The 25,273-nt window shown below is 44.4% G+C and overlaps 1 protein-coding gene across 1 annotated transcript; it reads right to left on the reverse strand.

Moving 5' to 3' along the window:
* Positions 1–680: 680 nt before the first annotated feature.
* Positions 681–22,239, reverse strand: UPRT (uracil phosphoribosyltransferase homolog). Its single transcript, XM_034782702.1, has 7 exons — positions 21,905–22,239; positions 10,193–10,235; positions 6,712–6,781; positions 4,460–4,522; positions 3,409–3,570; positions 2,417–2,515; positions 681–1,408 (listed from the first exon to the last, which is right to left on the reverse strand). The coding sequence occupies exons 1-7, from the start codon at positions 22,180–22,182 to the stop codon at positions 1,302–1,304; spliced, it is 822 nt and encodes a 273-aa protein (XP_034638593.1). The 5' UTR covers positions 22,183–22,239; the 3' UTR covers positions 681–1,301.
* Between the last annotated feature and the right edge of the window lie 3,034 nt (positions 22,240–25,273).

Raw genomic sequence — 25,273 nt, forward strand, 5'->3', positions numbered from 1 at the left:
CTTTGCCCTGGTGAAGGGATACCTGCACCAGCTTGTCTTTTTGAGGAGAACTTGCATTCCACTCTATTACAGGCAGGAAGTTTACCAGTACACCACCCTACAGCATTTAAGTGTTGGGATATCTTTTGAAGGCTATTAAGTACCATTAAGGTAAGGTACAAGTTTTACAAGCAGGCAATCCAGTTGCTATCACTTATGCGACAAACAACTTTTTTTGCTTCTCTTTCCAGAATAAACTGTTCGCGCTAGGTAGTCCAAGAAATTACAGTAAGACAAGACCCTATTTTGTTGTGAACTTGAAGCTGAGGGACTTAAATATTTTACAGTAAAAATTATACACCAAAAAGCCAGAACGACATATAAACTGCTTCAGAGTTTTAGCATGGGTTTAAGAAGCATCTAGACCTAATTACTAGACATAAAATGCAAGATAGCTACCACTATAAACCCCTTGCTTAGGAATACTGGCTGGTAGACAGGGCTAGAAACCAGGCATCACTTCATCTGACAGTTTACTTATCTTTAAAATGGCTAATAATTACAACATGTATGTAGCTTAACACATAGGCGTTTTAATAAGGCACAATTGCTAAATATTTTATAGAGATTTTTTTGAAGACCGTACTGTTGCCATCTTCAGCAGTAACCATTTGAGCATTTTCACTACAGTGGCGAGTGGATTATGGTGGAAGGTTTCTTTATTTTTTTTAGTACCACAGAGCTTAATGAGGCACCTATAAAATGTTTTACTATGTGGAATTAGTCCATAGAGAACACAGTGACCTAAAAAGAGTTGAAATCCATGGCTGTGAGCACCATCCAAGGATCAGAAATCTACCTCTGGTGTTGTTGTCTATGCAGAGTTCCAAGTGCCTTCATGATTTTTGAATTATTAAAATAAGCTGTAATGACTATACCAGCACAACGCAAACTATACCAACATAAAATGAAATTTATGTTGCATGCTTTACAGCATGATTTTATTTTGCTATTGCAAAGAGCTACAGAACAGGGTTATGAAAGAATAAATAAGTTAAAGCACTGAGTGTGTAGCAATTTCCAAAAGCACATTAAAGGGCCTTTAGTTTATAATAATTGAATGGGCTTCATTATTGCATCTGATTCAATTTTCAGAAAGTAACCAAACAAAATGAAGGTAGGTAAAATATTTTTCCCCTCTGACCAAAAAAGATTTTAAATATGCCTGCAGCCAGCCCTGCTACAAATAATAAAATGTAGAAAAAACACCATTGTAATATCGTACAGCAACATATTGACATAACCAATTTGTGTTAAGTGTCTCAGTCCGTTCCAAAATACTTCTGTCCAAAGTGTGTTGGTGCAACAGGATGAACTTCTGTAGTTAAAATTGTGATCTCTGGGAACTCCTGGATGATAGATTTGGCACCTTTTAAGGAGGAAAGAAGAAAATAGTTGAAATTACACTTTGTAGTTCAGCCCTGTGCCTGTAGGATTTTATAAGCAGTTGAGCAGAGGTTGGTCCCCTGCAGGTACCTCACCTCTGCTGTTTGATCCACTTTTTGCATTTACACCTGGCTTGTGCAGCTGACTGGCTATCAGAAAGTCTTTAACAGCTTTTAAGGGTTGCGTATAGTCCTATTCTGATGAACAAAGTAGGTACAGGCTACTGTCAATTACCTAGGTCTACTGCATGCTAGTGTTAAATCTATAGTAGCAGGAAACCACAAAAGATCCCTCCCCCCACTTTACAGAACTGGTGCTTTCATTTTTGAAAACTGATTGAGAAGTCAACAGCAAGAAATACATGGCTATGCTATCCCCAATTGAGAGCTAGTCCCACTACAGTCCACGAACAAAAGGTAGCTTTGCAGTGCTCTGTAGGACACGGGCACATTCTGTGTAACTGGCTACCATGTGATTCCTGTTACCAAGAATTTTTCAGAGCTGCAATTCTGCCCTCAGTCCTGAGAGCAGGCCTGCTTTCCTTTTCTGCTATGTCTGTTTGAATTTCATGAGTAGCCCTGACAGGCATTAGAATTTCTCCATTCTCCCACCCTACTAAACAGAAACCACAAGTCATTCTCAAAGCCCCAGATCTCAGCAGAATAAGATGGGACTGAATTCCTTTCTTAACCCGTCAATGCCACTGTTATTCACAAGGGATCGCTATTGAGTCATACGACATGACCTTTAACAGAGTGGAGAGGAAAACTGAACCAATGTCTTTCACATCACGTTTTATCAACTACCACAACCACCTTTTGTTTTGTTTACATTTTATCCATTCCTTTCCTCGATTTTATGACTTTTCTCCCACTTCAGTCCCCAAATACAACTACATTAAATCAGCTCACTGGAACTCTTTAAAAATCTCAGCTTTGTGTACAGTTCAGTGTTGCGTGAATAACCTCCTCCCCCCATTCACTCAACTTACCATGAGGGGTGGAGAATAGGCTTAGTAGGATAATGACACTTGGTTGGACGCCATGTTCTAGAAGAACTTTTACAGCTTCAATGACAGTATTGCCAGTGCCTGGGAGGAGGGGAAAAACAAGACTGTCCTTATCAGAAAAACTTCACAAATCATTTGGAACTAGAATAAGCAGAATTCACATTGAGGGGATTTGGGCGCGTAAGTAAATGGAAGGAATATGTCCCTTTTCTACTGCAGTACAGACCACTCACTCTGTTACCTATGGAAGCTTAGTCCCTTAATGACACTATTCGCTTCTATGCACTAAAATGCTGTATTAAGAGCCTGACCCAAAGTCTATTGATATCAATTGGCTCAGGATCAGTCCCTAAGGCAAGAAATCACAGCTGAAACAGGAAATGGCAATCAAGAGTTCCCGTGAAGGAGCAGAATTAAGTATTAGAGAATTTGCTTCAGCCTGACGTAAGCTCTACCATCTTCTGAGGCTCTTTGGTGGCATTAATTAGTTTAATTTTGAAATAATTTAATATAAACTGTTAAATAGAATTATTATTTTTTAAATAAAACTGATTTAATGTTTTAGCGTTAACTAGTATTTAATTAAATTGAAATTTTAAAGTGTTTAGTTCTAATAGTTCTAAATCTTTTCTACACTTACATACTAAAATTTATATATTAAAAAAGCAATTTACAGGGAAGCCCAGTTCTCCCCCACCCCACATACACAGTGGGTCACACTCAAGCAATTTGCACCACATTTATTTTTACCTCCATTAGATCTATCGCCTCAACATGTGCATTTTAAAGATAATGCCTGAACTAATGCAGTTTGACTAAGTCTTATTCTAGCAGAACTTGATAAATTCTCTGCCGTACTGCCCAAGGCAAGCTAAAATCCTACTAGTAGCCACTGAAATTCAGGGAATTTTACACAGAACACCCATTAGTCAAACAATACTTAACGCTACCTAAGAATGCTCTAAGATACTCACTCAGTATTGGGTACATGAGAAGAACTTTTCTCCTGTAAATGTCTGGTGGAAACTTGGCATAGTACACTTTGGCTCTCTGAGTCTCTTCGTCGCTCTGTATCAGGATTTTTCCTATTCGGATGGATCTGCAGCAGTCCCGTAAGCCTTGTTCCATTGCCTCTCCTTCAGTTTAGCAACAACAACAAAAACCCTGTTACACATCATGGAAGAAAGCACAAGCAGCTACTACTACTAAGGGATATTCAATATTTAACTGTGGTAAGGAGATTATTAAACCAAATGACTAAAATCACAGATTATTAACTGGAAATTTTTACTCTGCTTAAACAATGAAGTTAGCCTGATCAGTATCACTCATTGGTCCCAAGCACTAACACAAGGCTGGTTTTCCAGGATATAGCAAATCTAAATCTAAAATAGAGCAACGCTTCCTACAAACATTTTGATCATTCCTAATCAGTATGAAAAACCCCTTTGAGCACTGAGAAGGAAACTCATCTGCAACTCTCCAGATACTGATGCAACATCATGATGCTACAGAGGGGACAGAAAACATTGCATCAAGTGGAGTTTAGCCTCTTGCTGTTAGATCTTTAAGAACTGTTGCTATCAAGCTGCTAATGAAGTTAGACAAAAAAATCCACTAGCATTCCCCAGAATGTGCACAATTTCTACCAGTAGCCACAGTTTATTTGGAGAATTGTCTTGGGGGGGAGAATTAATGGCAACGACTATGGCGGTTTCTAGAAGCAGGGGGAGGCCTTGCGCTATTTGAATGTCCTCTACCTAGAACCTCTTCTCTAGCAGCCACAGAAAATCCCCAGCAACTGTTCTATTTCCTAAGAGGTTAATAAAACACATTACTTGAGAGTGGTGGGTGTAAGCTTGGTTGGAACAGGACACTTATGAAGAGAGAAGAATGGCAGTTGGAGGACTTCGGTGAATTTTGTTCATCAGAGGAAAAGGGGTTGTCGCTGTTCTTAAAAGCAAAGTGGTAAAGAGATTTAAAGAAGAGTTTTAAACACAGACACGTTAAGAAACCATGGCCTACCACTTCTCATTATGCTGACTCCACAGTTTCCCTTCTCAAATTTCACTCCTTCATACTTGTACCCTGTGGGAGGAAAGACAGACCTGATGGTCAATGGAAGTCATTGTTCCTTTTTAACCGATTAGGTGCCCCTTTAGGTTATAGTCTTAAATGATCTTCCCATGAATGGAACTAACATCTCTCTAAGTACATACTGTATAAAGAGGACTACGGACGTATGCCATACTTTGCATGGACCAATAGTATGATAGTGTGCCAAATACTAACTGGCCTAAAAAAGTGAAGGGCAGAGGAACAAAACCGTAAGTTGGCAAAGGGCTGGTAACATGGGGTTTAGAAGAGAGCCTTCCCTGCTGTAGGATTTTAGTATAACTACTCGTATTCTGGGCACACTTCTTATGAAGGATGCCATACAAAATAAAGCTGAATGGTAACTTCAGAAGAAGCCAATGGATACATGCCAGTGCGGTGGACAGATACCAGAAATATGAAACTACCCGAGTGATTTGATTTGTGCAAGGAATAACAGGAAAATACTATGAGTGTGATGGGGTCAGCTGACAGCCCTGGAAGCTAAAGCCCTTTACTTATTCAAAGAACAACTTGGACAGCAGGGCAAGCTTCCCCTGCCCAAACGTTGTGCTTTAATCTTAATACCAAGGCTGGTGCAGAGTTCAGTCTACACCTGTGGAGAATGAGGGAATTATGTGTACTATTTTTTATAAATATCAAAAGCCCCTGTGGTTCTCTGTGTGATGTTACCCAGCCTGACTGCCAGGAGATAAATCAAAAGAAGCTGTTAAGAGGGAAGCAAACAAAAACTGAAATAATGTCCTTGAGGAAACACTGGGAAAGCTGTTTATTGGGAAATAGCCTGGATGAAGCCAGGAAGTGGGTAAGCAAGGTTTACTCTTCCCAAGGCTAAGCCTAGGACCAAAAGGGATGCTAAACCTTAAAGATGCTGGCCTCGGGCAGGAGGAAGGGTTGAGTGAGTGGCCAGAGGCTGCCCAGGGAGTGTCAGCAACAGCTGCCATCCTGGCGAGGGAGGACAGATACAGAGGAGGCAAGCTGCAAGCATGACAGTCTGCTTCTCCCAGCCAGAGTTGAGGGTTACTCACAAATGCTGGCAAGGCAAGATTACGGTACAGGTATGGGGAAATGTGTATAGGGCTCTGTTGCATTAACTCTTGGCTCTGGGCGCTACGTTCTTTTGGGTATAAGAATACTTAATGCTTTGTTTTGGAAAAGCTGCTGTTCAGTTGCTTTAACTAGTAAGAGGGTTTGAGAGCTAAAGTGATATAGGTGCCGAATGCTGTTGGGTCTGTCACATTAACACAGTTGGGAACACAGAGATCTGATCGGTCCATGTGGTGCCATCCAGAGTGAGCTGCAGGAAGCCAGGCCTGTCACCTAACGGGAACATTCAAGAGGTCTACAGCACAGTTTGCTCTATAACCAGTCAGAAATCCTTGGGCGTTCTTCTGCAAAGGAGCTACCAGCTGCAGTTTGGAACACAGCAAACTCATTTCACAGAGTCCACTTAACAAACAGCCTTCAAGTGGTGTCAATTGTTGATTGACATGGACTGGATTTGAACCCAGTGTTCCAGAGGAGAAAGGCAACACTTCTGTTAAACCAATAAGACAATGTTAATCTGTATTACTTTTAGAACCGCTTTCCCAAATTCTAGCTAATGCTACACTGTTCCTGTTTAACCTGTCTTGCCTGTAACCTCATATTTGGCTTCAACAGGAACAAGCCAAAATGATTCCTTTGGGTTCTCTCTAGTGTTAACACACACATGCTTCCCTGCTGATGTAGAAACTAACTTGCTGCTCCTTTATCATCACTGCCAACTGGTCCATGGTTGTAGGCAACAAGGCACAGAGAATTTTGCAAGGCCTCTTGAATCTGCCTAAATCCCCCCCAACTCTCCTTAATGGATAAGTAAAACATCATCAGTTTTATTTTCATCATCATCACAGTAAGGGCAAGTGAGCACATCTGGCACCGGGACTGGTAGGTACATTTTCATGATGATTTTGCAAGACTGATTTAAACTCTTACTAAATAACTCCTGTGTGTTTCGCTGAAGTGTATTAGTCAGTAAGGTTTGGGTTTTTTAAATGTGAGGAAGAGGGGCCTTAATTTTGCACTCTGACCTGAACGTTCAGCTGAGTCAGCCTCACTTTACATATAGTATGAAGCTTCTACTGCCAGCCCTACCAGCTGGGGAGTAAACTCCCAGTTACCTGTTGGAGTGGTCACTGTGCATTCTGTATATGGTAGCTGATTTAATCCCTCTTCAACCACAAGTCTGATCTGTAGAACCAAAGGAAAGCATCAGCTTAGAGAGGTTTCTTACCCATCAACGTAAGGTACCATATTCTAGTAGTTTTACCAACATACAATGAACTTGTCAATAAGGTTTTCCCCTTGCCAGTTTATTTTCACATCCCTATCTCCATTCAGGAGCTGCCCGGTGGGCTGCCCAGAACAGCCTGAACCGCAGCACAGTAAACACAAAGCCAAGTTCCCCAAGGCAAGTCAGGCAATAGAGAAATATCATCACCCCTCCCTTTGACACCTGTCAGTTGTCATTATTATGGGATGCTCTGCAAGGAGATTGCACGTTCACAAACACAGTCCAGTTTTAGCAGGGATCTCTCTACAGGAGACAGAGCCAGTAAATTCCACAGCCTCAGGTGACCTGAAAACTCCTAGTCCTCCCCCAATGCTAGCTCTGTAGCTGTACCCCAGGCAAGGTTATTTAAAATGTATTAATCTGACCCAGGGATGATTTCCCATGAAAGGAGCTCCAGGTATTAAAGATTTAGAAAGTAGAGCAAGCCAGCGACTCAAAGCCCAGAATGCTCAAAAAAACCTACAGCCAAGCAAAGATGAAAACCTATTAAGCAAAAGTCACTGTATAATGATAGAAGTGAGGCAATCTCTCAAAGGACTGAGCACATATATTTCTCCGGTCAATGGATAAGTTAAGGTTCATCTCCACTGTTCTCACTCCAGGAACAGGGCAAAACCCCACTAGAGGAATCTTTTCCATCCTTCCCTCTCAACCCAGTTCCCAGTACAGACAGGCTGTCTGTTTAAGGGAACTTCTTCAATTGCAGTCAGTGCCAAAGGCCTTTTGATTTTGAATTTCAGTAACTTTATTGGCATGACAAGGTTTATGAGTGTTATCAAACTTAACACCACAAGAACGTCTATTTAGAGCAAAGTTTTATAGTGGGCCACATTCAGAGGTGATGGACAGGTTAAGTCAGTGAGTGAGTGGGTCAGAGTTGGTGTAATTCACACATCCAGGGGCCAGAAGACAAGAAAAGCAATTAGCAAGATTCCGTAAATAAATGTCAGGAAAGATGGATATTTTCATTTTTCTCCATGGCATATAAATGCCACCAAACTGCATATCAGGAAGTGGGTCCAACCGAGTCCTGCACCTCCACTGGCATCCCCTGTGAATTTGGCCCAGTGTGTCAATCTCTAGTCTGGTAGTTCCAGCTAACAGGAAGCTGTCACTGCCAACTTTTTCCCTTTTTTAATGTGAAGTTTTCTTTCTTGCTCTTTACTGGCACCTTCTAATCCTGACAGCTTGAAGGAAATGTTTTGATATTTCATAATCAAAGCTCTAATCCAAGTCTTTATAATGCTCAGATCATCTTCTTAGGCCATTATTTTAACCATGTGCCTCCACTAGCTTCCCCTTCTCTACAAACACCAGATTTGTCCTCACCATCACGATTTAGCTGCCTGACACACCCTTCATAGATGCATTAGCACATCAGTGACAGCCATCTTCACTCTACCAGCCTTTCCACCTATTAGTCCCCTTCTCCCCATAGCACCTTTGCACACACTCTCATGCCACCTATCACATATGGAATAAGCTGCATGAAAAAAATCTGTACCGCTAAATTTATCAGCCTTCAAATCTCTCCCTATGACTCACCTCTGCTGTGACCCTCCAGGAAACTGCTAGCAGCTAGTGCCAGGCAGGCAAAAAGCTAAATTGTGCTCACCTCCAATCCCACCACTCTGTTTATTTCATCCATCTGTTACATTTTGTCATTTGGGCAGTGACTGGATTTTTATTAGGTTTGTACAGCGCCTAGCACAATGGAGCCCCAATCTGCCTGGAGCTCTAGGCGCTACCAAAGTACAAATCAAACAATAAAATATACAAAGCAAGACATTCCACAATCCTAGGCATGGGTTCTCCATTTCTTCCCTTTTCTTAGGAGGAGGAGGGAGCAGCTATCTCTCTAACAACTGTCAAGCCTGTTGTATGACCAGCAGGTAGAGGCAATCCCGTGAGCAGCAGCTCTAGATCTGTAAATGTGCTAGTAAAGCAAGACTGGACTGCAGTAGCATGAGCCTGAGTTTGGCTCAGTGACTGGAAAGTGGCAGCAGTGAGGGAGTAGTCTGTACATCCCGGAGACTGGCACAACACTTCCAGGAAAATCTGAGAGGGCCCAGGATGGGGACTTTCACATCAAGGAACTGCAACAGGGGTAAGTTAGGGTTAATTAAGGTTTTCTCCTGCCTGTCTTGCAATAGCCATTGTTTCTCTTCTATCAAAACTTTAGCAACATATTTCTGACCTATCTTCTTTTTTGAAGTGATTTGATAGCCAATTCACTGGGAGGAATACCCCTTTGAGAGTAGAGCATGATGGGAACACTCTCCAGGGTAAAAAATAAAGTGCTTTCAGAAGGAGCTCAGTATGGTAGAAGCTCTTGTAGAAAAAGCATCCTTGACTGAGAGAACCAAGCTCTGTTAATGTTCAGTATGGCTTATGTCTGGCTTTCTTTCGGTTGAACTGTGTTTGAATTTATTAGTGTTGGACATCCGGGCTTTAATATCTTTGTTTGAAAATCTTGACTCTTCATATAATAAGATTTTGGGAATCCTGGGAACCCTGACAAATAGGAACACTGAAACTTAGCTGACCTAGAAATAAGTCTTTCACATTCTGTGTGTACCTTCCATGATTGTCCTTATCTGCTTTATTAACTGTCACAAATGTGTGTTTAAAACAAATGACATTTGTTGGAGACTGTGACACCCCATATTCTTCATAGAAATATGGTTATGATATGAATATGGCATAACTAAGATATACTTTATGCAAGATGGGTCACATAAGATATCATTGGAAAGGTTACGATTTACTGAATGTGATTATCCAATTTGTATGCGTGTATCATAGTTTTAACATGTTAGCAGATTGAAGTAAAAACCCTAGGCTCCCCAGTAGTGTTACTTTGACCTGTTAATATGTACTGGTGGAGGTACAGGCTCTTGGATTATTATTACTATTATCTATTTGTAATATTGTGTAGGACCCCATGTTCAGGCCATTAAAGATCCCAAGGCACTTTTAACAAGAGTATGGGTGTTACTCAAAGGAAAATTGAAGCAGGCACATCTTGCTTACCTATGTTTCCCTAGCATTCTCAATTACCTACATGCTTTTCACTTCTGTCCTAACATAGTAGCGTGTGCTGTTAAAACAGCTGCTGCGTTCCTCAGGTAGCTGAAGGTATTTGTGAAATCCTTTGGCATGAAAGACATTAGGGAAGTTACTGTCAAACAGCATTCACTTTGTATAGGAATGCATCGCTCTCACCGGATGACTGCTGCAGCATGAAAGTCCTGTTTAACACAAGTGTCACAAAGAACAGCAAGAAGAAGAAGAAATCCTCCACCTACCAGACGATCAGCAGAAAATACGAAGTCCCCTCTACTGGCTGTCCTGAAAAAGGTAAAAAAAGTGCTAAATTAAATTGCGGAATAACTTTTATTTCGGTAACACTGATAAATAATTCAAGGATAGTACATTATACATAGCAGGAGTTCTCCGCATAACTAATTTCTACTGGATAAAACTAATTAGAATCTCTTGATAGTGGGTAACTAATATTCACGGAACGTAAAGCTACAGCCAGGCTTGCCTCTAACTATAGGCTAACATTTTGCAGTGCTTTGCCCAACGCAATTAGAATATGAAAACCTAAGATTGTTCTGTAAGCTTTCCATGAGAAAATCTGATCTTGCTTCCACTCCCATCCTAGTAGGCCACCCAAACTATCATGTGTTCACTGCTTGAATTTACAAACATTGTGCTTGATATCCTGCTTCCAATCAAGTCAATAGTCAGAAGAATTGCCAGCAAATGGGAGCAATACTGAGCCTCAGGAGAATAATACTGAAAATATGGCAGACCCGTGGTACATCTTCACCTGGAAAACTGTGTTCAGGCCTGGTCACCCAGTTCAAAAAGGAGAGCAGACTCAGGAGGAGTTCAGAGATGGGTGATGAGAATAATTAGAGGCATTGAAAAATTGTCATTGGAATAAAGTAGGAAAAGATTGGGACTGTTTAACTTATAGTACCATGATGAAGTTATATAAAACAAAAAATGGTACAAAAAGGTAGATTGGGAACTATCATTCCCACGTTCCTAATAAAAGAACAAGGAACATTCAAGGAAATTGTGAAGTGGCAAGTTCAAAACTGACTGTCACAGGATATTATTCTGGTCAAAAGCTTAGCAGGATTTGAAACAGATTAGTCACTTATCTGGATAACAAGACTATCCATCATTGTTAGAAGCTTAAAACATAAACAAGAGTTTCTGAAGGGGTATAGCTCTCCAGCTTGAAAGCCTAAAGCAACTTCTAACTAATGCGGGAGAGGGGTTTCAGAGCAAACCTTCCTTGGTGGGAGGTTATCCCATAATACCTACTGCAAAGTTTCTTGCACTTTCTGCTGAAGCATCTGGCATGGGTAACTATCGCTGACAGGATACTGGATTAGATGGACCATTGGTCTGATCCAGTATGGCAGTTCCTACATTTCTTTTCCCGACTACTGGGCAAAAGTACTATATGACCTCAGTGTGTACATTCAAACAAACTGAAGAACTCTCCCCTCTAATCTGTTAGATAATTTGGCTGTTACCTAATAACAGTAAGCAGTTTTCAAATAGGGTGGTAGGTTTGATTTTAAGCATCTGTCCCTTTTAGACCCCTATTGATGTGCAGGGGAAGGTTCAATCCAGATAATATTTCAGTGAAATGTCATGGAAACATTATTTACGGAAGATTATTTTTTAAATTTCTGTTTTGTATTAAAGCAACAATATCACAAAGAAGAGAAAATATACTGAGGCAATACAGCCGTGTTCCGCTTGCTGTCAAAACTAGAATGAAGGCACCGAGTGCATTTTAAATGTCTGCCCTGCTGGAAGTGGAACATGCAGGGGATGCCACCCTCCACTGCCCCCCCCCCCCACCCCAGCAGTGAAGTCATCTCACTGATGTGTTATGCACTGCTGAGTCATCCAGCTTTGTACAGCAGTCAGGAGCATGTACCCTGCTGCTTTACTGTCTTCAGTTCTATATTATTCACTCTAAACACCGCAGGGAATAAAAAGCCTAAGCAGAATACAATAAAATGATCACATACAAAAGCCACAATAACCTTTAAATACCTACACTTAAATCCTGCCTAGTGTTAAGTCTGGATTTTAAACAATACAGACACACTACTGATCTAAGCTAATGAAATTGCTTCTATGGAAACCAGAGATCTTGGGTTCACTAGACTTGATTTTATTGTAAATTGCAATACTACAGGTTTTAGCCTCCAGATCACTAAATCTTATCTATCCCTGCCATGAATGAATGAACTTTTGTGAGATGATTTTTATAGTGTCACCAGCACAGAGCTATAAACAAGAGACTACAGCAGTGTGCTCCCACATAACCAATGTTTAAATGTACAAGTACACACTCCATTAAAGGATTCAAAAGTCACATCCATTAGACTTAAACTGTGGGCAACCACCTCTAACTAAACTGGAAAGGTTGCAAAACTGAGCAAGTTTGTGAAAACGTCTTGGATGTAGAGATTAGGAAGTGGGATGGAACCTATTGTATCCCCCAGTCTCCTGTACACGTTCCCAGCTCCTGTTAACATTGACAGCTACATAAAGAAAGCAAACGGAACGTGGACAGCTCTAGAGAGCGAAGTGTACTAAGTCAGTAATGACGATTCAGTGGATTAACATGCTTTCTTATCCAGTATGAGGCAGTAGAAGGACTAGTAATAATGCCAATTATTTTAACATCCTTAGGCTTCAGGGGCTGTACTGACAATAATGCCAGGACAACACCCTGGTGATGGCAGAAGAACCTAAACAGAACAGAAAGGAGAGAAATACCCACCAGCTATTTGTGGTGTTAAAATACATATATTAAGACTTCATCTTGCAGACACAAGGTTTATCCAAGAACAGTCACTTGCCAAATGGGCCCAAAGCTTGGCCATCCTGTACTTTGTCACATGCCGCTGACCAGAGCGCCACAGCATGGCATGACTCCATGGACACAGAGTTTTGTAAGTATCCTAAAAGGGGAAGCCCATGGAGTGCCACCCAGCCCACAATGGTAAGAGGTTTTTTAAAGTGTCTGAGATTTTGCCTGATTTTCCGCACCATATTTTGCAGCAGATCCTGATAGTTATTGCAACTGCAGGATTGCATTAACTTCCCTGATTCCTGGAGAGAGGGGAGAAAGACTTATTTGCATGAGCTCCCACTTCCCCACGCATCTCCCACCATGGAATGAACACAGAGCCCCCTGTGCCCCTCTTCTGCGCTAGCCCCGATTGTCCTCAGGATCCGGTAGGCTAATATGGAACTAACCTGTGTCAGAGTAAGGCCTGGTCTACACTACAGGGTTAGGTCGAATTTAGCTGCATTAGGTCGATTTAAAAATGAATGCGTCCATACAACCAACCCCGTTCCATCGACCTAAAGAGCTCTCAAAATTGACTTGTGTACTCCTCCCCGGCAAGGGGAGTAGCACTAAAATCGACTTTGCTGGGTCGAATTTGGGGTAGTGCGGATGCAAATTGACGGTATTGGCCATGGGGAGCTATCCCAGAGTGCTCTGTTGTGACTGCTCTGGACAGCACTTTGAACTCCGATGCACTAGCCACAGGAAAAGCCCCGGGAACTTTTGAATTTCATTTCCTGTTTGGTCAGCGTGGCAAACTCAGCAGCACAGGTGACCATGCAGTCCCCCCAGAATCGTAGAGCGTAGAATGTTTCTATGCTCCCCCTATCATCTCCGTCCCTGAGGTTATCGCAGATTAGAAAGTGAAAAAAAACGCACTCGCGATGACATGTTTTCCGAGCTCATGCAGTCCTCCCACACTGATAGGGCACAGCTTAATGCATGGAGGCATTCAGTGGCAGAGGCCAGGAAAGAATTAAGTGAGCACAAAGAGCGGAGGCAGGACGCAATGCTGAGGCTAACGCGGGAGCAAATGGATATGATGAAGTGTCTATTGGAGCTGCAGGAAAGCCAACAAGAGCACAGACCCCCGCTGCCTCCACTGTATAACCGCCTACCCTCCTCCCCATGTTCCATAGCCTCCTCACCAAGACTCCCAAGAACACCGGGGGGAGGGTCTGGGCACCCAGCCACTCCACTCCAGAGGATGGCCCAAGCAACTGAAGGCTGTCATTCAAACAGTTTGATTTTGGTCTGGGCACCCAGCCACTCCACTCCAGAGGATGGCCCAAGCAACTGAAGGCTGTCATTCAAACAGTTTGATTTTTAGCGTGGCTACAATAAGCAATGTGGCCTTGTCCTTCCCTCCTCCCCCACCCCACCCAGGCTACTTTGTCCATTAGCACTTTATTTTTTATTAATAAAGAAAGAATGCATGGTTTCAAAACAATAGTTACTTTATTTCGAAGGGGGAAGGATGATTGGCTTACGGGGAATTAAAATCAACAAAGGGGGCGGGTTTGCATCAAGGAGAAACAGACACAACTGTCACACCAAAGCCTGGTCAGTCATGAAACTGGTTTTCAAAGCCTCTCTGATGCGCAGCGCGCCTTGCTGTGGTCTTCTAATCGCCCTGGTGTCTGGCTGCTCAAAATCAGATGCCAGGTGATTTGCCTCAACCTCCCACCCCGCCATAAACATCTCCCCCTTACTCTCACAGATATTATGGAGCACACAGCAAGCAGCAATAACAATGGGAATGTTGGTTGCGCTGAGGTCTGTCCAACAGCGCCAGTGAGCTTTTAAACGTCCAAAGGCACATTCTACCACTATTCTGCACTTGCTCAGCCTATAGTTGAACTGCTCCTTACTACTGTCCAGGCTTCATGAATGGATCCCCTGAACTCGTCGCTGGAGAGCAGAGTTGCAGCGGAAGCGGTGGATGACAACAGTTACCAGTCCTACTGCACCGTCTGCTGCCAGCAGCACCCAGGAGAACTAATACGGATCCCCTGAGCTCGTCGCTGGGGAGCAGGAGAGCAGAGTTGCAGCGGAAGGGGTGGATGCCGATGGTTAGCAGTCCTACTGCACCGTATGCTGTGAAGGCAAGGAGCTGCTGCTGTGTAGCAATGCCAGCTGTTGCAGGTGCTTCTGCATCGAATGCATGGAGGCCTGGGTAGGGCAAGGTACCACGGCCAAGGCAAAAGAGGAAGAGCCCTGGAGCTGTTACATGTGTCAACCACAGAAGTGCTATGGAGTGTTACAGGCCGACCGGACTGGAATGTATGGCTGCAAGACTTCTTCACCAGCGACAAAGAACTGGAATATGATGCACTTAAAATCTAAAAAGGCCCACACATTTCCCAGAGTCACTACCCTTGATAACAGAACGTCAATGATTGCATTGGCTACTTGGATCACAGCAGTCCCCACAGTAGACTTGCCCACCAGCAGAGGTGATGGTGAGCTGAGCGGGCTCCGTGCTTACCGTGGTATGGCATCTGCACGGGTAACCCAGGAAAAAAGGGCCAAAATGATTGTCTGCCATTGCTTTCACAGAGGAAGAGGCGACTGATGACCTGTACCCAAAACCACCAGCGACAATGTTTTTGGCCCATCGGGTATTAACTCAGAATTCCAATGGGCGGCGGAAACTGCGGGATAGCTACCCACAGTGCACCGCTCCGTAAGTCGATGCTAGCCATGGCAGTGAGGACGCACTCCACCGACTTAATGCGCTTAGTGTGGACATACACAATCGACTGTAAAATCAATTTCTAAAAATGACTTCTATAAAATCGACCTAATTTCGTAGTGTAGACATACTCTAAGAAACTACCCTCCCCTGCTCCTGAATAAGAGCCACAAATTGCCTCTCACTGCCCTATATATTAGCCCCTCCTCTCTCATCCTGCCCCTCCCCACTTTGTGGCTTTTTCACACTGTCTCAGTGCCTCGACCATCTGTCTTCTGGTGCACTAAACAAACACACTTCCCCTCTAACATTTGCAATTGTGGTGCTCTCTGTTCCTTTTTATACTACTTTCTACCTAGAGAGAGATCTGAAACCAGATGTGATCTGGATACCCTGTTAAGTGAGCCAATTTTCCTTCCTTCCCAGCAATGTCTATTAATATCTCATTATAATATCCATATCCTGTAGACCAAGCTCTTGGCAGCAGGCAACTAGTCTTAGCTGTAAAGCTCCATGCTCATCCCTGCTGCATCCATTCTTAAGAGAGGATTTCCAGCACCACAATTGCTTAAAAAGACCAGACAAGATGAATTATGCCATTCCCAGAAAAGATCATCACAGCAAGTTCTAGTCACCCTGTGCCTAACTGTTCCTTCTCCCCTATGTGATTTAGCAGTGAGCATTTTTGAATCTTCCTGGATGAAAGACTATTGCACCCTGGAATCTTTCTCCACCACTGAAATGCAGCTGTCTTTCTCAGATGGAATGTGGCAAGAAAAATGCTGCAATTTCTTCCCCCTGTGAAAGTGTAACAAAATGAGAGGTGAAAGCCCATGTTATATTGGAAGCCTACTTGCCTTTTTGAACAGCCTCAGTGGGTCCGCCCCCCCCCCCCCCGGTAATGTTTTTTCTAGTAAATGTTTAGTGAAAAGCTCAGAGTGTCAGTTACAGCTCTGCTGCCTTGTCATCATGCCATGTTCAGGATCAAGTGCAGCTCTGAGACTTGTCATCATTTCCGTAGATGTTTTAGTGATCCATATTTATGAGTCTCCACCTCCTCTAAACAAAATAACATAGCCTTGCAATGAATCTAATATGTAAATCTCCTCAAAGGAAGAATCAGCCAGTGGCTTGTAGGCTTGCAAAACCCAAAGACCTATTGAATACACTTGGAAAAGCTGAACACTTTTTTACTTGCAGCAAGAAACACACCCATCTGGGTTCAGTAAGTGGGATATTTCCCTACGTTCCAAAAACTACACGGTTTTCCTTTACTAGCCTCAAAACTCTTTACAGATGAAACCCTTCTCACCAACAAGTTTTGAGTGGACACAACAACATCATGGGTTGGGAAGGCAGAACTTAATCCTCCCTCTCTCCGCAGCCCACTCTCACAGCCCCCTTTCTGCTCTGCAGTGGAGACAGCTGCCAGGGAGTGTTTCTGATGTGCAGAGTTGCTCTCTATGGAACCTCCACAGCCTGTACACTGCAACCGCTCTGTGCATTCTGTGCCTGTGATACGATTACTCTTCAGCACACAGAGAAACAAGATACAGAAAAACCCTAATTCAAAATAATTTAAACTACAGAAGCTAAGGTTACTTAATGCATACAGCGTCCTGGAGAGGTGAAGTATTGTACAGATATGGATGATTTAAACCATTGCTTGAAAATTTTACACAACGCCTACTGTCAATGGCCCAACCAAAGGCAGATACAAAAGACCAGGGAGGGCCTCTGGTAGTACCTGGTGGCAACTGCTGCAATAGTCTGCTTCCCAGTCAGCAACAAAGAGAATCTCACGAATGTTGACAATTTCACTGCTGCCCAACCCTGTCTGAATAACACCCAGGAAACTGGCAAGAGTCTTGTCTGCTGCATGCTGCTGCTCTCTAACTTTTATAACCCTGAGAAAACTATCAAAGGCAGCTCTCTCCCTTAAAGTTGTTCCAGAGGCAGCCTCGTTCCGTTCTTCTCCTCTTTCACAACTGCTTTCTGGGAAATCCAGCACTCAAGGACTTTCTCTATTCCCTTTCTTGCTCTGGTAAGTTTACATCTATTAGCTAGTGGGGAAAAGGGAAATGTTAGTCATAGCTGTGTTGCTCCCTTCTCCTGTTCAGTTACAGAACACGTTTCTGTCATTGCAAATCAGTAGCAGAACCCAACTGGAACTCCAAGTCATGTGCTGCTTTAGCCTCTTCTTGGTATTCTTATATGCTTTATTTAAATACCTGTTTAACAGGTGAGGCTGCAACATATACTTCACACTGATTTAGTGTCTTAAGATCTTGATTTTTTTTTTTTTAAACAAGCCAGGCTTACAAAAAAGGAGGCTCTCCTTGATCAAAGGAATGAATGGGGGGGTTCAAAGCAGCAGGAATTTGAAAAGCAATCTGCTAAGTGCCAGAGAAGTGGGGATTGTAATGGAACTACTGACCTATCCAATGGCACAGTGGCACGAATGGATGTGTCTACAATAAATGTGACAGCATAGCCAGTGAGCAATGGTTCTTCCTGCTCCGAAGCACAGTGCTTCTTTCTATTCTCGGTATGTAAATAGCTCCTCACTACATACTGTGCATTTTAGCATATACATCCAAAAGCAGGAAGCAAAGTCCTAATACAGCAAGGAGGCAGACACTATGAAAGCTACAGCACAAGTCTTAGCAGTGAGACAAGAAGAAGAATTGACTCTGAATTAAGGAAAGTGTAAGCAAGCCTCTTTTAACTTTTGCAATGTTTTAACGAAAAGTATAAAGGGTTGTTTGTTTGTTTTTTTACAAACGCTAGGTTTTTCTACCTGTGAGGATTCCTTCCTGTGCCTGCTTTTAGGGTACTATTAAAAGAAAAAGAAAAAGAAAGAAGGAAATTGACGAGAGACTAGAACTATAAAAATTGGGCAGTCAGTCATGATTTCATGTTTACTATATGTGTGAGAGGTAACTTCTAGTCTCAATCAAAATATTAATAGGAATGATCTGGCAGCTGATCTACTTTAAAGTCACTTCTTTGGCCAAACTAGTGACTTACTGGTCATGTCCTGCACTACTACGAACAACATGTTTCTGTTCCCAGTCCCAGCCTCTTGTACTGAGTTGGGAGACCTGGAGAAGTAAAGGGACTCTGTTCCGTGTAGAAATGAGCAGGATCTTGCAATATATCTGTTACTTAAGGAGTAGTGTTGTCTGACTCCAGACCAGAGAAAACCTGGTTGGATCCCCAGGAGTGAGGAGACCAGGAACAAGATAGATGAAGTGGGTGAAAGGACACTTACATTGTTTTTGACTAGTTTCTATCTTTGTCATGCACAAATTTAAACAAGCCTGGACCTAAGAGACTGCATCAGAATCAAGACAGTTGGCTTGTAACTACAAATAGACCATGTGGGTGTATCCCATGTGACCAATTTCCAACAAATGCAACAGGGCACACGCTGATGCCCCATACCTTCCCCAGCTTCTATTTATGGCTCCACACAGACTTTTCATTCTGTGCACGATATAAAAAAAATCCAAAGAGTAGTTGAGTTTCACCACCACTATTTTCATGTCACACCTTGATGTTCTCTAGAGCAGTGTTTCTCAACCAGTGGTCCCTGACGCAGTTTAGGAAGGCAGCAAGCCGGTCCCTGGTATCAAAAAGGGTGAGAAGCACTGCGCTAGAGAAAGGAAGCAGCAGCTTATTACACAAAGTCTTACGTTCTCGTGTCTCAAAGGCTCCGATGAGCTCTGAACCTGCCAAGGCCTAGGCGTGGGTGGCAAAAGATTCAAACTAAGGAGTGCAAAGATATTACAGGAAGCTTTAAAGTCATAGGGTTAATTTTTTTTATCATAAATGGTATTGAAACAGAGTTCACAGCCAGAATTCTGCATTTCTGGGATTAATTATTTACAGTTACAGAGAGAACAGGCTGTAGGTGAACTGGAAACTGTCCAATTCACAGCCTTTCTCATGCCCAGCTCAAGGCTCTTGAGGTAATCCATGCTCACAAATTACCTGAAACAGCTGCAACATCTGGCCACCTGTACCAAGACTTTGGACCATTCCTGCAGAATATTACAGTATTTGTATAAGCACTAACATGTCTAGGGAAGATGATGTCAAGGCCTCCTACCACTACTAAGCCTTAGTGTCTATGCTGTGATCATTCTCCACTGAAACAGTCTGCATGTGAGACTGGAATCTGATGCCAAATTCAATGGACATATTCACAGACTGGATTCCATAACATCAGTCAACCAGGACCCAGAGTGGTCTTAAAGCACATATCCCCACCCAATGTTGGCATCTAATTTCTTCATATGTCAGGACATGGATAGCTTGTTTAAATACATTTATAATACTGTTTGTTTCCTCGGAGAGGGCAGGAAAACATTTCTAATGCTAGACAGCAGCAATGGAGATACCAAGGCAAGACAATTCAAATTTGTCACCAGTGTAACCCCATGTGACTGCACCAACCCTTAGGGTTAGTAGAACTTGTTAGCAAACCGTGGATTTGTTAACCTAGGGCTTAAACGTCTACACTCATTTGTAACCCCAGGTTAGGAATTGTTGAACCCAAGGTCCCAACCTGGGGTTCCAGCATCTACAAAGCATGATGTTACTGCCCATAGCCAGGACCTAGCACCCTCCCACTCTAGCCCTCTGTTCGTGGTTCAGTATGGAAAAACATTACTGTCCACCAAACTTAACTGTCCAGAGGACACAAAGTCAAGCCCATGGAATTGTGAGATACTTTTGGCAGCCTCCCAGAGCATGAGTCCAGTGAAGCTGTGTCTATGCTGCAAAGTGACAGGGCTTGAACCCGGAGTCCCTGCTGGACTAAGGTTTGGACCCTCCACTCCCATAGGGTCCTGGGCCTCTAGGTCCAAGACCTAGGTTCAGGCAATTTGTGTGTAGACACAAGGGGGGAGTTTAGGCTTCAGCCTGAGTTTGAACCTTAGACTTACACTGTAGTATAGATGTATCCTTAGGTTATGTCTAGAGTGCAATAAAAGACATGGCATGGCCACAGCTGGCTTGGGCTTGTGAGGCCCAGGCTGTGGGGAGGGATAGCTCAGTGGTTTGAGCATTGGCCCGCTTAAACCCAGGGTTGTGAGTTCAATCCTTGAGGGGGCCACTTAGGGATCTGGGGCAAANGGGCCTCTAGGTCCAAGACCTGGGTTAAGGCAATTTGTGTGTAGACACAAGGGGGAGTTTAGGCTTCAGCCTGAGTTTGAACCTTAGACTTACACTGCAGTATAGATGTATCCTTAGGTTATGTCTAGAGTGCGATAAAAGACATGGCATGGCCACAGCTGGCTTGGGCTTGTGAGGCCCAGGCTGGGGGGAGGGATAGCTCAGTGGTTTGAGCATTGGCCCACTTAAACCCAGGGTTGTGAGTTCAATCCTTGAGGGGGCCACTTAGGAATTTGGGGCAAAATCAGTACTTGGTCCTGCTTGTGAAGGCAGGGGGCTGAACTCAATGACCTTTCAGGGTTCCTTCCAGTTCTATGAGATAGGTATATCTCCATAGATTATTATTTATTATAAAATTGCAGTGTACATATTGGGGTTCAGGAAGTGGAGCCCGGACTCTAAGACCCTGTGTGGAGTAAGACTCTCAGAGCCCCAGCTCTAACCTGAGCCCCAACATCTACACCACAATTTAGCCCCACAGCCTGAGTGTCAGGAGGCCGAGTCAGCTGACCCAGGGTCTTAGACTTAGTGCTGCAAGTTTGACCCCAGGGCCAGCTGGAGACAGAAGGAGAGTGCTTCAGCAGCACAGTCTGCCATGCTGCTCCCCGCTTAGCAAAGCGGCACTGCAGACAAATGCAAGAGTCTAAGATCCAGAAGCAAAATAAAACCCAAGATACTTACTCACCCCTTGAAATGCCCACAAAGCCTGAGCAGCATCTAGGTCTCAAAAAAAGTGGGAAGCCTGAATAGTGGTGTCCCTTGTGCGACCAGCTACGGTGCTGCCTGATGCACCCTAGTTGTTAACAAGAACTGGCCCTCCTCACAGCCCTACTTTGCTGAGCCAAGTCCTGTCACTTAGGACACTTTAAACCTTGTCTGAGTCCCTCTCCATACAACTGTTGCCCACGCATACCCCCCAGCCTCCTGCCTGCCCCCCCAGCCCAATCCCGCCTGCTCCCCCCATCTGATTCTCTGCCTGCACCCCCCCCCGCCCAATCCCACCTCCTGCCTGGGCCCCCCAGCCCGATCCCTCTTGATCCCCCACTTCCAGCCTGGGCCTCCTCAAACCGATCCCTCCTGCCCCCAGCCGACTCCTTCTGCTCCCAGCCTCCTGCCTGCCCGCCCCCCAGGCCAGTCCCTCCTCCCCTCGCACCCGCACCCGATTCGTCCGCTTCCACAGCCCGATTCCCTTCTCCCCGCCGAGGTCACCGCTCTCCCCGCCGCCCGGCCGGGCCCTGCTCTCACTTGTCCCTGATGATGGTCTGCAGCTCGCGGATCTGGTCGTTCATGGGCAGCAGCTTGAGCTGGGCTCCGATCTGCAGCGGCTGCGGCCCGGGCTCCGGGGGTGGGACCCCATTGCTGCCGCTGTCCGGGCTGGGGCTGCTGTCGGGGCCGGGCTCCGCGAAGCGGATCAGCCGGGTGCTACCACAGCCGCCCCCTGCCCCGGCCGCCGGCTGGTCCTCCTGCTGCCGCGGGCCGCCCGCCGCGCCCAACGGCCGGTTGTGGCAGGGCATGGTCTCCATGCAGCGGGGCGCGCGCCGCCACCAGCCGTCCGCGCGCAGCCCGGGTCCCTCGCTCCCGGCCGGGCCCGGCCCGCCCCGTCCGCGCCCATTGGCTCCCGGCCCTGCCACTCACCACTCAGGCGGGGTCCAGCGGCCGGGAGCATAAAGCCCCGTTTCCCGCCACACCCGCTTCCTGTGCGGAGCACGCGGGCGGCGGCGGGCACAGGGTCCTCTCCCGGCGGGAGCGGGCTGGGCTCTCGGTTCCCGTCCCATGTCGCCTTCCTCCCCGACAGAGCGCCTTCGCGTGCCCCCTGCTGTCCCCTTCCTTTCCCAGCGCGATGGGCCGCTGCGCCCTGCTGGGGTACCCCGGTGACCCGCCTGCGGACGCGCCTTTCTCCCCTTAGCCCCCGTCCTTCCACGTCGGCATGTCCCTGGCGCCCCGCAGCCACGTCGCTCAGGCATCAGCAGGGCCCCTCCCTGCCCCCCGGCTAGTTAAATACAGGGACCCCTCCGGGCTCCGTGAATCCGGCCTAGCTTAGCCCCCCGTATCCTCCCCCACGTGCCGACTCGAGCCCCCCTGCGGAGAAACGCCTTCGTGGGGATCCCTGGGTGGCAGGCGCCTGGCTGGGCTCCACAACGTACGGGGGGCTGCTCTAGCGGGATCGCCAGCGTGATTTGCAAATGGGGATTGAGAGTTCAGCTCAGCAGGTGTTTGGGGGGCTAATAAAAATGGCTGCTTGGGAGATAGGCAGGCATAGGAGAATGTCTTTGGTCAGGTAGTGTTCTATCCCCAGGGTCAGGGGAATGGATCTAATCACAGGCAGGGAGCTTTTTTAATTTCCTTTCTGATTATATTAACTAGCTTTACTTGTTATGAGTACTAACTCTTGAGGGAAAATACTTTGTTGACTATATGTGTGTATGCCTTCCCAGTTCCCATACTAACTAAATGTAACCTGGGCTTCCTAATGCCCCATATAAGTATTGTCCTGAACTAAACAGTCATTGAATGCTGACTATGTTAAATATTACAGTGCAGCCTTCCTTATCTGAACTAATTGGGTCAATGATATCTTTGAAGAGGATATTTGAGGATAGGAAAAAATAGGGGATGAATTCTGGACTGATCAACCCCCAAAATAAGCATCCACAGATGGTAATACTTATATTATAAATAGCCAGAGTTTGACAGATTTATTTGAAACAAATCCCAGGTGCCCATCTTATGTGCAAAATTTCAGATAGGATATTTTTTCAACAGAGAAGTTGCGAACTCTTCAAGAGTGGGGCTTTATAATGGGAATAATGGCAGAGCCTTAACTGTAGAGACACAAACACAGATCCTTCGCTGGAGTTGAGAAGTTTGATTCTGCAATAATTAAGGGATGCATATCGGTAACTCTAGGCATATGCTTATTAGGAAAATAGGAATTAAAAAAAAATAAAGCAAGCCTTGGTACGTCTTAATTATCTTGTCAATCCATTTAACCAAGAACTAGGTATGTAGTAATACTGCAGTTTGCAGAGCATAGTAGCATTCAATGAGAACTTCTTGTATGATTTTTTTTGTAATGCTTAAACATACATACAACGGAGAGAAGACAAGATAGGACTCCATGAAAGGCTGGACCACCATAAAAGTGCACCTATAGAAACAATTTCTAGGGTTGAAATTCAGAGAGCCTCAAACCAGGATTCATTTTTCATACTCCCAAAGTACTTATAAAGGTATTTGCAGTTATAAAATTGTATGTGCATCTGTGGATGCTTTCAAAATGTTTACACATTACACTCTTAAATGCATTTTTTGTGAACACAATCAGAGGCTGCTGAAAATGTGGCCTAAACTTGAAGTTTAGATTATGTGCAGCGAATTTTCAGTGATGGGAAATGGAGCACAGGCCTCTCTGCCGGATGGATTTACCTGGAATGTAAAGTGCTCTGGGATTGTGTGCTTTTAAATTTTAAGATGAACAGCAGCCCAGGAACCCAACTGAAAGGCTGCCAGATAAGTTGTATCCCATAACAGGAGGCATGAGTGGGGGGACTGAAGACTCCTGCAGGAAAGAATTATAGGAGGCTCCAAGGAGAAGGGAATCTGACCTCAGGAAGTTTAAATATGTAACCATAAACATCTCACAAACCAGTCTGAACGTGAGTCCCAAAAGTCATGGCTTGTGCATACCCCTAGTGTGTTTGTGTTTTGGGGGCTTAGAATCGGTTCAACCTGTGCTGCTCCTTGTTATACTTATGATCTTTTCACTCCTGCCTTGTCCTCCCTACCCGTTTCTTGTATCCACCTGTTGTCTCTCATATGTTAAAATTATAAGCTCTTTGGAACAGAGACTAAACAGAATTTATTACAGCACCTAGCCTTGCTCCCTGATTTGGGACTCTGAATGCTACCACAATACAAATAATTATATTAATGTCAATTAAATAAACTTGATAGCTGCTATCTTGACCCAAAATAAGGGTCCTCTCCTGCCCCCACTGAAGTCAGTGGGAGGTTTGTCATTGATATAAAATATACAGTTTGGCACATTTGTCATGTTTTCCTTCAAGAAGAGTAATCTGAATTAGGTTCTGTGGCCTCTCCCACTATTAAGAGGGTATGTCACATCAGCTGTTGAACTCCGCATGAAGCCTATGAGTAGTAGGTTCCAATCCCATTAAGTGATGCATCCTCAGCGCGTGCTGTGACAATGCAACTGTTTTTGCTTGGCCCTGCCTGACAAAAATCATAGATGGGAGCCACATTACTGCATGGTCCCTGCTAGAAGATCTAATGCAGGATCAGGTCTTACATTGGTATAAACTGAAATCCAAGTTAGTGTAAAGCTTGTGGAAGGAGAAACAGAAACCAGTCCTATGTGTATGACAGAAAAATCAAGTCAATTGTCTATTCATTGTGGTATTATTTCTAAAATATTCTTAAATTTATGTATTAGAGTCTGCCCTCTTGAAATTTATGCTAGCTATCAGGTCAGTCGATTTCTCCTCCCTATTTCATGTTAACTGACAAAACTCAGAAATTCCAAGTCCTGTGAATTGTGTTGTATCACCGTCACTGCTCACTGAATTCTGATTGTTAATTAAATGATGAGACTCC

The sequence above is a fragment of the Trachemys scripta genome, chromosome 9 (assembly GCF_013100865.1).
Source record: "Trachemys scripta elegans isolate TJP31775 chromosome 9, CAS_Tse_1.0, whole genome shotgun sequence".
NCBI classification, from domain to species: domain Eukaryota; kingdom Metazoa; phylum Chordata; order Testudines; family Emydidae; genus Trachemys; species Trachemys scripta.

Excerpts from the sequence above, each read along its gene's own strand:
- UPRT (XM_034782702.1), bottom strand. The coding sequence starts at position 22,182 with ATGGAGACCATGCCCTGCCACAACCGGCCGTTGGGCGCGGCGGGCGGC. Across the intron at positions 6,782-10,192 it reads TATTTTCTGCTGATCGTCTG|ATCAGACTTGTGGTTGAAGA; the intron begins GTAGGTGGAGGA and ends TTGGTTCTACAG. Across the intron at positions 3,571-4,459 it reads AGTCAGCATAATGAGAAGTG|GAGAGGCAATGGAACAAGGC; the intron begins GTAGGCCATGGT and ends GCTAAACTGAAG.